This window comes from Hemiscyllium ocellatum, chromosome 19 (genome assembly GCF_020745735.1).
Source record: "Hemiscyllium ocellatum isolate sHemOce1 chromosome 19, sHemOce1.pat.X.cur, whole genome shotgun sequence".
In the NCBI taxonomy this organism is placed as follows: Eukaryota; Metazoa; Chordata; class Chondrichthyes; order Orectolobiformes; family Hemiscylliidae; genus Hemiscyllium; species Hemiscyllium ocellatum.
Genome location: NC_083419.1, coordinates 67,730,698 through 67,743,877, shown reverse-complemented (window position 1 = coordinate 67,743,877; position 13,180 = coordinate 67,730,698). Strand labels below are relative to the sequence as shown.

Below are 13,180 nucleotides of genomic sequence, written 5' to 3'. Positions count from 1 at the left end.
ATTCACTGTCACAGAAGGCTGTGGAGGCCATGTCATTGAGTGTATTTAAGACAGAGATAGATAGGTTCTTGATTGTCATGGGCGATCAAGGGTTACAGGGAGAAAGTGGGAGAATGGGGTCAAGAAACTTATCAAACATGATTGAATGGTGGTGCAAATTCGATGGGCTGAATGGTCCAAATTTTGCACCTATGTCTTATCGGCTAGGATACAAGGGCTTGGGAGATATGCATCAGCTATATAAAACTTTTGATAACAGCACCCCCACAGTACCAAGAGCAGTTACAGACACCTCAATTTAAGAAGGATGCATTGGTCTTGGATGGAGAGAAGCACGAGTTTACCACTACATCATCTGCATTAGAGTTAAGTTACGAGGAAGGGTTACACACACAAAGCTGTATTCATGTAACAGAAATATGAGAGACCATCTGCTCAATGTTTTCAAGAGTTGGGATGCCATGTTAAAATTGTATAGGACATTGCTGAGGCCACTTTTGGAGTAACATGCTCCGTTTTAGTTGGCCTGTTACAGGAATGATATTATTAGATTGGAGCAAGCTCAGAAAAGGTTTACTAGGATGTTGCTGGGAATGGAGGGTTTGAGTTATGAGGAGAGGCTGGGGCTTTCTTCACTGGACCGTGGGACATTGAAAGGTGACCGTACAGAGGTTTATAAAATCATGAGGCCCATAGATAAGGTGAATAGCAAAGGTCTTTTCCCTAGGGTGGGGTTGTTCAAACTAAGGGGGCATATTTTTAAGGTGACAGGAGAAAGATTTAAAATGGACCGGAAGGGCAACTTTTTTCACACAGAAGGTGGTTCGTATATGGAATGACCTGCCATAGGAAATGGTCGATGGAGGTACAGTTACAACATTTAAAAGATACTTAGATACATGAATAGAAAAGGCTTAGAATGATATAGGCCTGGTGGGACTGGTTTAGTTTGGGAAAATTGGACCGTAGATTCTTTCTCTGAGCTGTATAACTAACTCAACAAGAAATTAATGGGAACAGATAGGGTAGACAGACGTGAACTATTTCTGCTAGTTGAAGCATCTAAGGAATAGGACATAGTTTAAAAATGAGATTCAGACGTTTCAGGGGTGAAATTAAGAAACACACAAAAGGCGGTACAAACGTTTTTAATGACAAGTGGTAAACAATCTCAGATCAATCATTAGTTTTAAATTATAAGACTTTTATTTGAAATATTAAGCAATGTATGGCAAGGGTGGGCATATCATATACCTGTCAAGATAGGATTGAACACAGGACAGGCTCAAGCAGCTCACTGGTGTAAACTTGTTCCAATGTGTTGATGACAGCTGCACTCCCCAGACCTGTATAGAGAGGATCTAACTCCGTACCCATACTGTTTGGATTCTGACCATATGAACACACGGATCCAGCTTCACACAACTAGCATGTTAGGTTAATAAACATTGGTTCCACCAGTAAAATAGTCTCTGGAGATACTGTGCTCACAACAAGAAACTCTCAGCTGCACTGCACTGCAGCATCTCAGTGGGGTTAACAAGGCACATAAAATAGCTGAGGACTGACAAAGTTGATGTGCAACCTCACTTGGTTTTATAGTAACAGGTATGCAGTACGAAGTAGACAAGCAGGAGGCTGAAAGAACACAGCAAGGTCAGCAACATCAGGAGGTGGAGAAGTTAACACTTTGGTTATAATCCTTCTTCAGAAATGGAAGTGGGGTAGGGAGGCCTGCTGGTAAAGAGGTGAGAGGGTTTTAGGTGGGGAGAGGGGCGAAATGGTGAAGTACTGAGAAGGTGAACAGAGGTGGTCGATATGACCTGGTTGGTCAATGGGAGGAATGAATCCAGTTACCAGCTGGAAGGAAGTGTCAGTAAGTGACATGGAAGGAAGGAGGCAGGGCTGGAAAGGGAATTGGAGCATGAATGGGAAAGCTATTTGAAATTGGAGAACTCCATGCTGAGTCATCTGGGATACAGGCTGCCCAGGCAGAAGATGAGGGGTTGTTCCTCCAATTTGTAGTCAGATTCACTGCGGCAATGCAGGAGGCTGAGGATGGACATGTTGGAGAGGGAATGGGAACGGTAATTTAAATGGGTGCAACTCAAAAGGAACAACCCCTTATCTTCTTTCTGGGCAGTCTGCAGCCCAGAGGACTCAACACTGGGTTCTCCAATTTCAAATAACCTTCCCAACCTTCCATTCCACCTATCAACCCTTCCTTCCAACTACTAACCAGATTAATTCCTCCCATCAACCAACCAAGTCATACCCACTACCTGTATTCACCTGTCACGACCTCACCCATTCTAATCTCTCCCCACCCAAAACCTGCCCTCCCTCTTTACCTGCAGCTCCCCAAACCCCAGTTCTGTTCCTGAAGAAGGGTTGTAACGGAAATGTTGACTTCTCCACCTCCTGATGCTGCCTGGCTTGCTGTGTTCTTCCAGCCTCCTGCTTGTCTCCTGTGAATTCAAGCATCTGCAGTTTTTTTTTGTCTGGAAGCATGCAGCACAGTGTACAATGAGAAGAGTCTATTGCTTCCTGTCTCAGTCACACAAGCCATATTCAAATTTCACACCTCGGTTTCATGCTCATTACCTTCAAATGACCTTTGCAAGTTTTATAGCAGGCCACATACAACTGTACTTTTAACGAATTAACAAAGTCAGCGGCCCCTTACATTGTGCCTCAGAGTGAGAGCAAAGGGCTAATCTCCCAATGCTGCATAAACCATAGGCAAAGGAGGCAGCCATTTGGTGCTTGAAACTCATGATGACTCTCGGACTTAGTCTTCCATTGAAATTCATTTTCTGAAAAGGTCAGCTTCATCAAATGCCCATCCAATTTTATTTTGAAATCACTCATCATCTCTGCTTCCACCACCGTCAGCCAGTGAGTTCTAGATGCTCTCAGTTCGGATGAAGAGAGAAAAGTGAGTCATTGGGTTGTAAATATATAGTGACTATTCGATGGCATTAGTTTGAAGTAATAGAAGGAGAAACTGTTCCCAGTGATAGGACGGCTACTCACTGGACGACACAAAATTTACGGTAAGTGGCAAAAGAACAGAAGAGAGAGGAGAAGAATTTTAAGTCATAGTTATCATCGAGAATGTACTCCATGGATGAGAGAGCTGAATTCAATAATAACTGTGCAAAGGGAATTGAATAAACATGAATTGGAAACATTTGAGGATTTGGGTATAATGCTGTTTATTGTCCACCTTGACCTACTCCTGAGAAGGCGATAGTGGCCTTCTTGAAACATGGCAGTGCATGTAGTGAAGATACAGGAACAGATTTTTTCCCTTTCTCTCTCTCTCTACACCTCGTGATTTTGAACACCTCTATTAAATCTCCTCTTCACCTTCACTTCTGTAAGAAAAACAGTTATAGCATTTCCACTCTAACCACGTAACTGAAATCCCTCATCCCAGAATTACTTTTTGTTAAATCTTTTCTGCACGCTTTCTACCACTTTCACATCCTCCCTATATGATAGTACCCAATTACGTGCATTATTTGAGGCCAAACTGGTGTTTTACAAGGATTCACCATAACAGATTTGCTTTTGTACTCTGTACCTCTATTTATAAAGACCAAGAAATTCCTAAACTTTATTAGCCAAATTCTTAACCTGCCGTGCTACCTTCAAAGATCCGTGAGCACTAAGCCTCCGGTCGATCTGTTGCTGCAATCCCATGCTCTTCATTTCATATTGCCTCTTCTTTGTATTTTCTGCTAACATGCATCACATCAAACTTCCCTGCATTAAATTTCATCAACACATGGCTAACTATTCCACCAGCCAAAGTCCATTTGAAGTTTATCAGTATCCTCATTGTACTTTTTCCTAGTTTTTGGTTCCATGCTTGAAACTGCTGAGTAAATCAAAGGTCCTTTTTTTTATTTTAATAGCAATGCTAATCAGCTGATTGAAGCAGGAGTTAGAGATGATGAACCGCAGAGAGACCTTTGCTGTTAAAAGCCAACTGATTGGGTGCTGTACAGATTGGGTAGAGCAAAGCTGGCACAACAAGCAAGGTTTTGATTCAGGGATCAAAGTAGAATAGGCCAGAAATGCACAGAATAAATCAGCATCAAAAAGAAAATGAATTGTCCTTTCTCAGCTGGAGGTCTTTCACCGCACACATTTTCCTTTCAGATATCTTGCAGCATACGGCAAGTTCCCTCTCCATCTGTCCCTCCGTAACCAGCAGTCCTTGCAAAACAAATTGGCCCAAATGTTCCACTGTGCAACACAACGCTTCACCCGCTGATGTGTTACCAATGCAATAGTTGAAAATTGATATGGGGGAATGACATGTTCGAGAAGCCAGGTTTGTCTCACAGTACAACCATCTCACCAAACATTGTAGCAAGCTGGGCCAGACTGGTCTCTGCATGGAGCTGAGGCAACAGATGGCTACATTCGTTTTCAGGCATACTTAACTAGCATGTTTTATGTGAATACTCCCCATTACTGGCACACAACGATTTGCTCGGTATTTATACGTGCCAATTATGCAGAATTCTGTTTGTTCCACTCTCCTCGTATCTGTTGGAATAGACTGCACAGAAGGTCATTTCCACTCTTGCTGGTTAGCAGGGCAACTGGTCAGCGAACATCCCAAATAATTTCCTTTACCACAGACGGACAAGTTATTGCTCATTATTATAACGTCTCCATCATATCTGAGAGTTTGCTTTCCTCACGAGGACAGAGAAAAGCCTTCACAACAATAAATGTTACAGCAAGAAGGCAGGCGAATGGGATTGAGAAACATATCAGTCATAATCAAATGGCAAAGCAGACTTGAAAGGCTGAATGGCCTAATTTTGTTCCTATATCTTATGGCTTGTAGTCTTATGTAAACTTTCAGCTCTGATCTTGCTCAAGAATTTTATACTTGTCCTCTAGTTCTTTGCTCATCATTCTTGTTAAGTAGCTGATAAACGCATTTGCATCCTTTGGAAAAAAAAGGCTCAAATGTTTCAGTGTTGGAAACCCTCTACTACCGGGGGAAAAAAACTCTTCCAATGTTTCTGACCAAATTACAAACGAGGATACTGCAAAACTCACTCATTGCAGGGAATCTTGGCGACATCAGAAGCTCTGTTGCCCGAAAGTGGTCAGGATCCCCTTACTAATCAAAAGTGAGGACTGCAGCTGCTGGAAACCAGAGCTTAGATTAGAGTGGTGCTGGAAAAGCACAGCAGGTCAGGCAGCATCTGAGGAGCAGGAAAATTGACGTTTCGGACAAAAGCCGTTCATCCCAAATGAAGCCCTTAATCAAGAACCTGTCTATTTCTGTCTTAAATACACTCAATGACTTGCCCCCACAGCCTTCAATGGAAATGAGTTGCACTAATTCACTCTGTGGCTGAAGCAAAAGACCCTCCCAGATGGTCTATTTATTGGCAATAGACAACTTCAAGAGGGACTGGATCAAAACTTACAGAGTATGAGATTCAGGAATTACAGAAACATCACACTTTTTGGTATTTAATAAAATAAGAGCCCCTTAAAATAGGAAGGAGACAAGATTAAATAGGTCAACAGTGAGCTGTGGTTAAGTACCTCAAGATCTCGTCAATAGTTTCATGATAAAGTTTGTTTGAAGAGTTCATGGTCATTTTCACTTCATACTTTGCTCTTACATTGCAGCTCTGCAAAGTTTAAGAGATTTGTGTCCCTCTATTTTGAATACAAAACTTAAAAACACCTTCTTGACAACCCTGATAGGTCTGCCATTAGGCACAAGACAGATAAGCTTTGTGGTCATCTCACCAATATCTTAGTAAGACCAATGATTAATTACAATATGGATTATAAATTCAACACACCTAGCTCAACGATAGGGAAGAAAATCAGCCTAGTTTCAGAATTTCTGATTTTCAGAAGGATCATGAACATGTGGATATGGCTGGTAGGTGCTGGTTCAACCCAAGATTAGGTGCACCTTTGATGCTCATGTACTGTAACTTGTTTTGACATACCAACGGGAATGTGGCATCTTGAAAAAGACTCCAGTGATAGCAGCTCAACAAGAAATAATACATTCTGAAGATGAAAGCAATGTGATATTCAATCTTATTAACTACAACTGAAGGAAGACTGGCCCCACAAACTTTAAACCAAGGTAACAACAATGTTGCTAACTGCCAAAGGAACACTGATCTTGCAAACTAAAATAACGCCATAACAACTAAATAATAGAATTGTATGAGGCATCTCGACCGAACATGTCTCACTGCCTTTTGTCTGTCTTTCTCCCTTTTAAAAGTGCCGTCATTTTGACTTTCTTCCCCCAAAGTTCCAAACCAATGCGTATAAAAACAGTAATTGCTGCTCCTAGAATTGGAGGAAATCACCTCTAACATCTAAAATACCTCAAAAAAAACAAGCAGCTCTTACAACCACAATTTTTTTCCTGCCTCCATCTTGGATTTCCCAAAATATTGCGTGCAATTCTGCTCTCCTTCCTATTGGAAGGATGTAGTGAAACTTGAAAGGGTTCAGAAAAACTTTATAAGGGTGTCGCCAGGGTTGAAGAATTTGAACTATAGGGAGAGGTTGAACAGACTGGACGACTGTTTTCCCTGGAACGTCGGAGGCTGAGGGGTGACCCTCAGGTTTATAAAATCATGAGGGGCAGGGATGGGATAAGTTGACAAGATCTTTTCCCTGTGGTGGTGGAGTCCAGAATGAGAGGGCATAGGTTTAGGGTGAGAGGGGAAAGATATAAAAGGGACCTAAGCAGCAACTTTTTCATGCATAGGGTGGTGCGTGTATGGAATGAGCTGCCAGAGGAAGTGGTGGAGGCTGGTACAATTACAGTATTTAAAAGCATCTGGACGATCAAAGTTTGGGAGAAGATTTGTAGCTCGGGTGCTCGTTTTGTGGTTCTGTTCGCCGAGCTGGGAGTTCGTGTCGCAAATATTTCGTCCCCTGTCTAGGTGACATCCTCAGTGCTTGGGAGCCTCCTGTGAAGCGCTTCTGTGATGTTTCCTCCGGCATTTATAGTGGCTTGTCTCTGCCGTTTCCGGTTGTCAGTTCTTGCTGACGGTTCTTAGCAAGAACTGACAACCGGAAGTGGCAGAGACAAGCCACTATAAATGCTGGAGGAAACATCACAGAAGCGCTTCACAGGAGACTCCCAAGCACTGAGGTTGTCACCTAGACAGGGGACGAAATGTTTGCGACACGAACTCCCAGCTGGGCGAACAGAACCACAACAGCATTTGGATGAATATATGAATAGGAAGGATTCAGAGGGATACGGGCCAAGTGTTGGCAAATGGGACTAGATTAGGTTAGGATATCTGGTCGGCATGGATAATTTAGACTGAAGAGTCCATTTCCATGCTGTACATTTCTATGGTTCTATGATGACCCTCACTTTCACACCCTAAATTATTTTAAATAAACCTTTTCACAATAAAGCTAGCAGCCAAAAGCCAATCAGGGCTCATCTCTGCAGGGGTTCCTCACTTCATGCCACTCCAGAGCAGAGATCTCTTTGACCCTACAACCCAGTGCCACCAGGTTCCCTCGGCACACAACTCACCCATCCTGCGTCCTGTAGACTGCACAGCAGTCCGCGGTCAGTCCCCTCATCATCAGAGCTTTCTTCAGGCTGTCTCTCACAGTCACCCCACACCGTGCTGGGACCTGGGAAAAAGCAAAAGGGATTAAGCACAACACCGGTTGCTGCTACTCTTACAACTATCCTGTGTGCATGCTCTCAACTTCCATTTTAAAATGTCTGTCGACATCACAGTTTCAGCCAAGACTGCACAGTGACAATACATGTAGGCAAATAACTGGGTACTCTCTGTTTTGGATGACCATACAATTATGGATTATTACAAAGAGTTTCTTGCTTCGACTCAGGTGGAAGACATATCTGCCTGCTGGAAGACAGATCACTCCTACAACTCACTGGCAGACCAGAATGGTTATTGACTGCAAGCAGCCAGTGAGCAAGTGTTCAAAGTTCATTCAAGACTTGAGTTTAAAAATATGTTTGTCACCTCACGCATAAATGTTGCAGACAGCCATTCATTACATTTCAGCTTACTGAAGTGGGGTTTACCGACTAGCATATACAGAGCAGAATGCATGCTTGCTGTGTCAGATGGACATAGGCCCCAGCTGCAAGTAGGATGGGAACCCAACTTAACTGGGCACAGATCTCAGGTTGGTGATCTCAGTGCATGGAAAGTGCAAACTGACTTTTTCTTACTGATAGGATGTGGGCATCGCTGACTGGGCCAGCACTCATTACATCAATGGAAATAACATTCTACAACAGTCCAGCTGTCAAAAAGTGGTACCTTTTCTCTTCAGTCCCCCAAGCCATGGTCCATTTATTACACTGCAGGTCACAACAGCAATATTGTCAAGCTATGTAAGGGCTGAAAATGTGTTGCTGGAAAAGCACAGCAGGTCAGGCAGCATCCAAGGAACAGGAAATTCAACGTTTCGGGCATAAGCCCTTCATCAGGAATGATGAAGGGCTTATGCCCGAAACGTCGAATTTCCTGTTCCTTGGATGCTGCCTGACCTGCTGCGTTTTTCCAGCAACACATTTTCAGCTCTGATACTCCAGCATCTGCAGACCTCACTTTCTCCTCGAAGCTATGTAAGAGTTTGACCAACTAGCTTTGAGCGTCAGGCCCCAAGTTCAGACTCCACATTACAGACTAAAGACTTGGCACTGGGAGGACCAATAGGGACCACAGGGACAGATGGCTTGTTGGAATGCTGTTGCCCCTTTGATACAATCGTGCATTTTCATCAAACTGAAACCAAAAACAAACACCTCTTCACCTGCATGGAGGGTCAATATATTGTTGAGAAAATGATTTGGAGTGAAATTTTGAAACAATGACTCAATACTTCCCATCTATACTGGAAGAAGATATTGAACAACAGGAAAGGAAACCACTAACATCTGTACTCTGTTCATAACAGAGTCATGGTAAAGCACTTCACCAGTTAATGAGGTACTTCCAATTGTAGTCACTGTTGCAATATCAGGAAGTGCAGCTGACAATTTGTACACAGCGAAATCTGAAACAGTTATTAAATGCACAATCATCTGTTTCAATAAACATCTCTTCTCATCTTCAAACATTACCACTGAATCTTTTATATCTTTCAAAATGGGGAGGAGATCAAGCCTCAGGTTAATTTCTAATTTAAAAGACAACAACTTGTTACTGCAGCATTCCTTCAGCTTTTCTTTAATTCATTCATGGGACATGGGCAAGCATTTGTTGCCCATCCTCAATTCCCCAGAAGGCAGTTAAGAGTCAACCATATTGGAGCCACATGTAGCCCAGCCCAGATAAAGATGGCAGATTTCCTTCCCTAAAGAACATTAATGAACCAGATGGGTTTTTACATCAGTTACAAAGTCACTGCTAGACTATATTTTTTTAATTCCAGATTGTACTGAATTCAAATCTCACCATCTCCCAAGGTGGGATTTGAAGCAATGTCCCCAGAACATTAGATAGAGTTTAATGACATTACCACTACTCTTCCCTTAATGCACTGGAATGTCAGGCAAGATTGCATGGTTAAATCTCTAGAGGAGGGCCTGAAGCAACGATTTTCTCACTCAGAGACAAGAGTGATACCAGATGAGCGAAGGTTGATATTGCTGTTTGAGTAAAATACATGGGGGGGGGGGTGCCATGCACTGTCAATGAAACGTTCTGAACTCACAGCACCTCAACAATGGTGCATACTTTTGATTCTGAAGACCCTTGTACACTGGGGACAAGGCAGAGATGAGTCACAAGTCCTAGCCTAGTGCTAGAGGTCCCAGATGCAAGTAAAGACTGGAGATATCAGGAATTCTTGAAAATTGGTGAGGGAATGGTTACCCCATGGAGCTCTACACATGGGATTGAATGTTTAAGATAGATCAATCAGAGCCACTACGGCAAAGTAAAATTATGACAGCACCACATGCAGACATAAACGGAGATTGATAAAAGGCAAATTAAGGATTGAGAACCTTCACATGAAGAATGATTAATAAGCAGGATAGACTTCAGGTAAGGCAGTACAATCCAAATTACACAGGAATCATTTCAGAATTCAATGCCATAATGTGGAATAGGGAGTGGGGAGGAGACAAAAAAAAAGGTAGGAAATATTCGATAAATGGAGAAAGACAGGGAATGGAAGGGGAAGATGCAGTAAAGGAGAGAGAATGAGGCAGAGAAGGAGAGGGAAGTAAACAGAGATACAAGCACACAGTTAATACTTTCGGTTTGCTCGGTAAATAGTCTTCCTGGGGAGACCAATAGCCAGAAGGTATAGAGGCAAATTGATTGAACAAGGGATTAGAGGGAAGTTGAGTAGAATTTTTTTTTCACTCACAGGGTGGCGAGATCATCTGGAACTCATTACTGTATGAAAAGACTGTATAAATCCTCAGAACACTTTTTTACAAATTTACATATACACTAACTGTAGGAACTTAAAAGGTTGGCAAACCAAACTGCAAGATGGGAATACGCAGGATAAAAATATTTTCAACCAGCACAGACACAAAAGAGGCTGAATGTCCACAATCTGTGCTCTGAATGTTCTATGCTGCCTGTTGAGGGTTGTGAATACATAGCATGGGCACAGTCAGTGAAAAACAAAAGCTCAGGATTAGGGGCAATAACCTACAAAGAGAACAAAAAGTCGCAGAACTTAATTAAAAATACACAAGTATTACCACTCTCTTAGGGAGAGATGGTGGCCAAAAACAATAACTTTTTTATTTAACACAAGACCTAGAAATAGGAGGAGGATCGACCATCATGACACACCTTCAATTTCAATGTCACTTGCCCGCACAATCCCCAAAATCCTTTACATCTTTAATATTTAGAAATACATCAAACTCAGTCTCAAATATACTCTAGACTGAGCCCTTTTGAGGCAGAGAAATCCAAAGATTTACTGCCCACTACGTTTTAAAAACTCTCTCATGGGATGTGGGTTTTGTTGGCGAGGCTAGCATTTATTGCTTTCGCCCAGAGAGCAGTTAAGGGTCAGCCATGTTGCTGTGGGTCTGGAGTCAGATGTGGACCAAACCAGATAAGGTTTTCTTTTCACGACAATTAACAATGACTAAATGTCTGCCATTAAACTGGATATTTTTTTGAAAAATTCAGATTTTTATTAGGTTCACCAGAACCTGGGGTTAATCTGGATTATTAGTCAAAGGACATTGACCATGACACCACTGCCTCCCCACAAGTGAAGAAATTCCTCTTTATCTCAGTTTTCAGTGGTCTCCCTCTATTCAGAGACTGTATTCATGGCTCCACTCTGTTTTCCAAATGCTCTTCACTGCAAAATGGATAGTACTGAGTCACATTAGTATGTATTAGGAACCAAATGTTTGGTCAAATAGGTAGGTTTTAAGGATCATCTTTCAGAAGGCAAAAGGGACAGAGGTTCAGAGAGGATGATGAACAAGAATGTTAAAAGACTGGGAAAATGTCAAAAGGGATTGAAACCCAGAGGGTCAGGTGGTCAGTTGCAAAAATGGTAGATGATCCAATCTGATTAAAAAGGCAAAGATCTAAACTTCAATCAATAGTCACAGGCTGTCTAGTGATCTGACAAAAACTGTCAATTTAGTCATTATTGAAAAGTGACAGTTAGGTTTGGCTGCGATGAATGGTTTAGTTGCAACCTCACCAGCAGAACCAAAGCAGAAAAGTGCCACATCCATTTTGTTAGACTGGATTCTGTAATGTAAAACCACAACCCACCAATATACGTAGCCTTTTGCATATCTTCATTTTGCTTCCAGTTTGTCGCCATCAGATGCGCGGATTCCTGGCTGCTTCTGATCCATCCAGCTGGATTCTCACAATCCCACAATTCACCGCCAACCCCCACACAGCCAAGCCTGATTTCCTCCCTCCAGCCTAATTTCACCCCTTCCAGTGCCTGACTGCCACCACTCCCCAGACTAACCCCTCCACCAATCCACTAAGTGGATTTCCCAACCCTAGCCTGACTTCGTGCCCCCCCCTCCAAAAAACCTCCCCCAGCTTAATTTCCCATCCCAGCCTGCTTTTCCCCAAAGCCTCCCCCCCAAAACCTCCCTGCCTGAATTCCCATCCCCAGACCGAATCTCCCTCCAAAATGCCCCCCAGCCTGATTTCCCATCCCTAGCCATCCCCTCCCCACAAAGTCTCCCCCAGCCTGAATCCCCTGCAAAACCTCTCCAGCCTGACTCCCCTTCCAAAACCATCTGCCTGAATCCCCCTCTCCCACCAAAACCTGATATCACACCCTTCACCCCCGCAACTCCCAAAAGCCTGATTTCCCCACAACCTCCAAACCTGATCACCTCTACCTGCATTCCCCCCCCCCCCCCCACCAAACCCGATCTCCTCCCACATTGAGATACTCAGCACTGGGGCAATGTGAGACGTGAAGAGGAAGGGCATCCGCCGCAATGTCTGGCGGTACCATTTTATTAGGAAAGAATCCCTCGAAAGAAGAGAGCCTTAAATTCAATCAATCAGTGAATAGGTCAAGACTTAAACACAAACATATGTATCACACAAAGTCTGGATGTAAGTTAGCTCACTAAGCTGGAAGGTTTGTTTTCAGATATTTCGTCACCACAACTACATATCATCAGTGAGTCTCCGCTGAAGTGTGGGAGCTATTTATAGATCTTGATTTCTTCAGATGGGGGATGTCATTTCCAGTTACTTTTTTTCCAAGAGAAGGTAGGTGGGGTCTAAAACGATGCATTTATTGACGGAGTTCCGATTAGAATGCCAGGCCTCTAGGAATTCTCATGTGTGTCTTTGTTTTGCCTGTCCTAGGATGTGTGTGTTGTCCCAGTCAAAGTGACATCCTGCTTTGTCTGTACGCATGGAAACTAGTGATAGTTTCTTGCCACCAGGATACATGAACACCAACTATCCACCAAAAGACATGACCCACTATCACTAGTTTCCATACATACAGACAAAGCAGAACGTCACTCTGACTGGGACAACACACACATCCTAGGACAGGCAAAACAAAGACATATGAGAATTTCTGGAGGCCTGGCATTCTAACCAGAACTCCGTCAATAAACACATCAATTTAGACCCCACTTACCTCCCCTTGAAAGAAAAAAAGA

At 42.9% G+C, this 13,180-nt stretch overlaps 1 protein-coding gene across 3 annotated transcripts in view; it reads right to left on the bottom strand.

The window, feature by feature from the left end:
- braf (B-Raf proto-oncogene, serine/threonine kinase) overlaps positions 1–13,180 on the bottom strand; it is a 115,083-nt gene that overhangs the window by 66,702 nt on the left and 35,201 nt on the right. For all 3 annotated transcript variants that reach the window (XM_060840018.1, XM_060840019.1, XM_060840020.1), the window contains exon 4: positions 7,577–7,680. In XM_060840018.1, the coding sequence (XP_060696001.1) occupies positions 7,577–7,680 (104 nt within the window). The remainder of the gene's footprint in view (positions 1–7,576; positions 7,681–13,180) is intronic.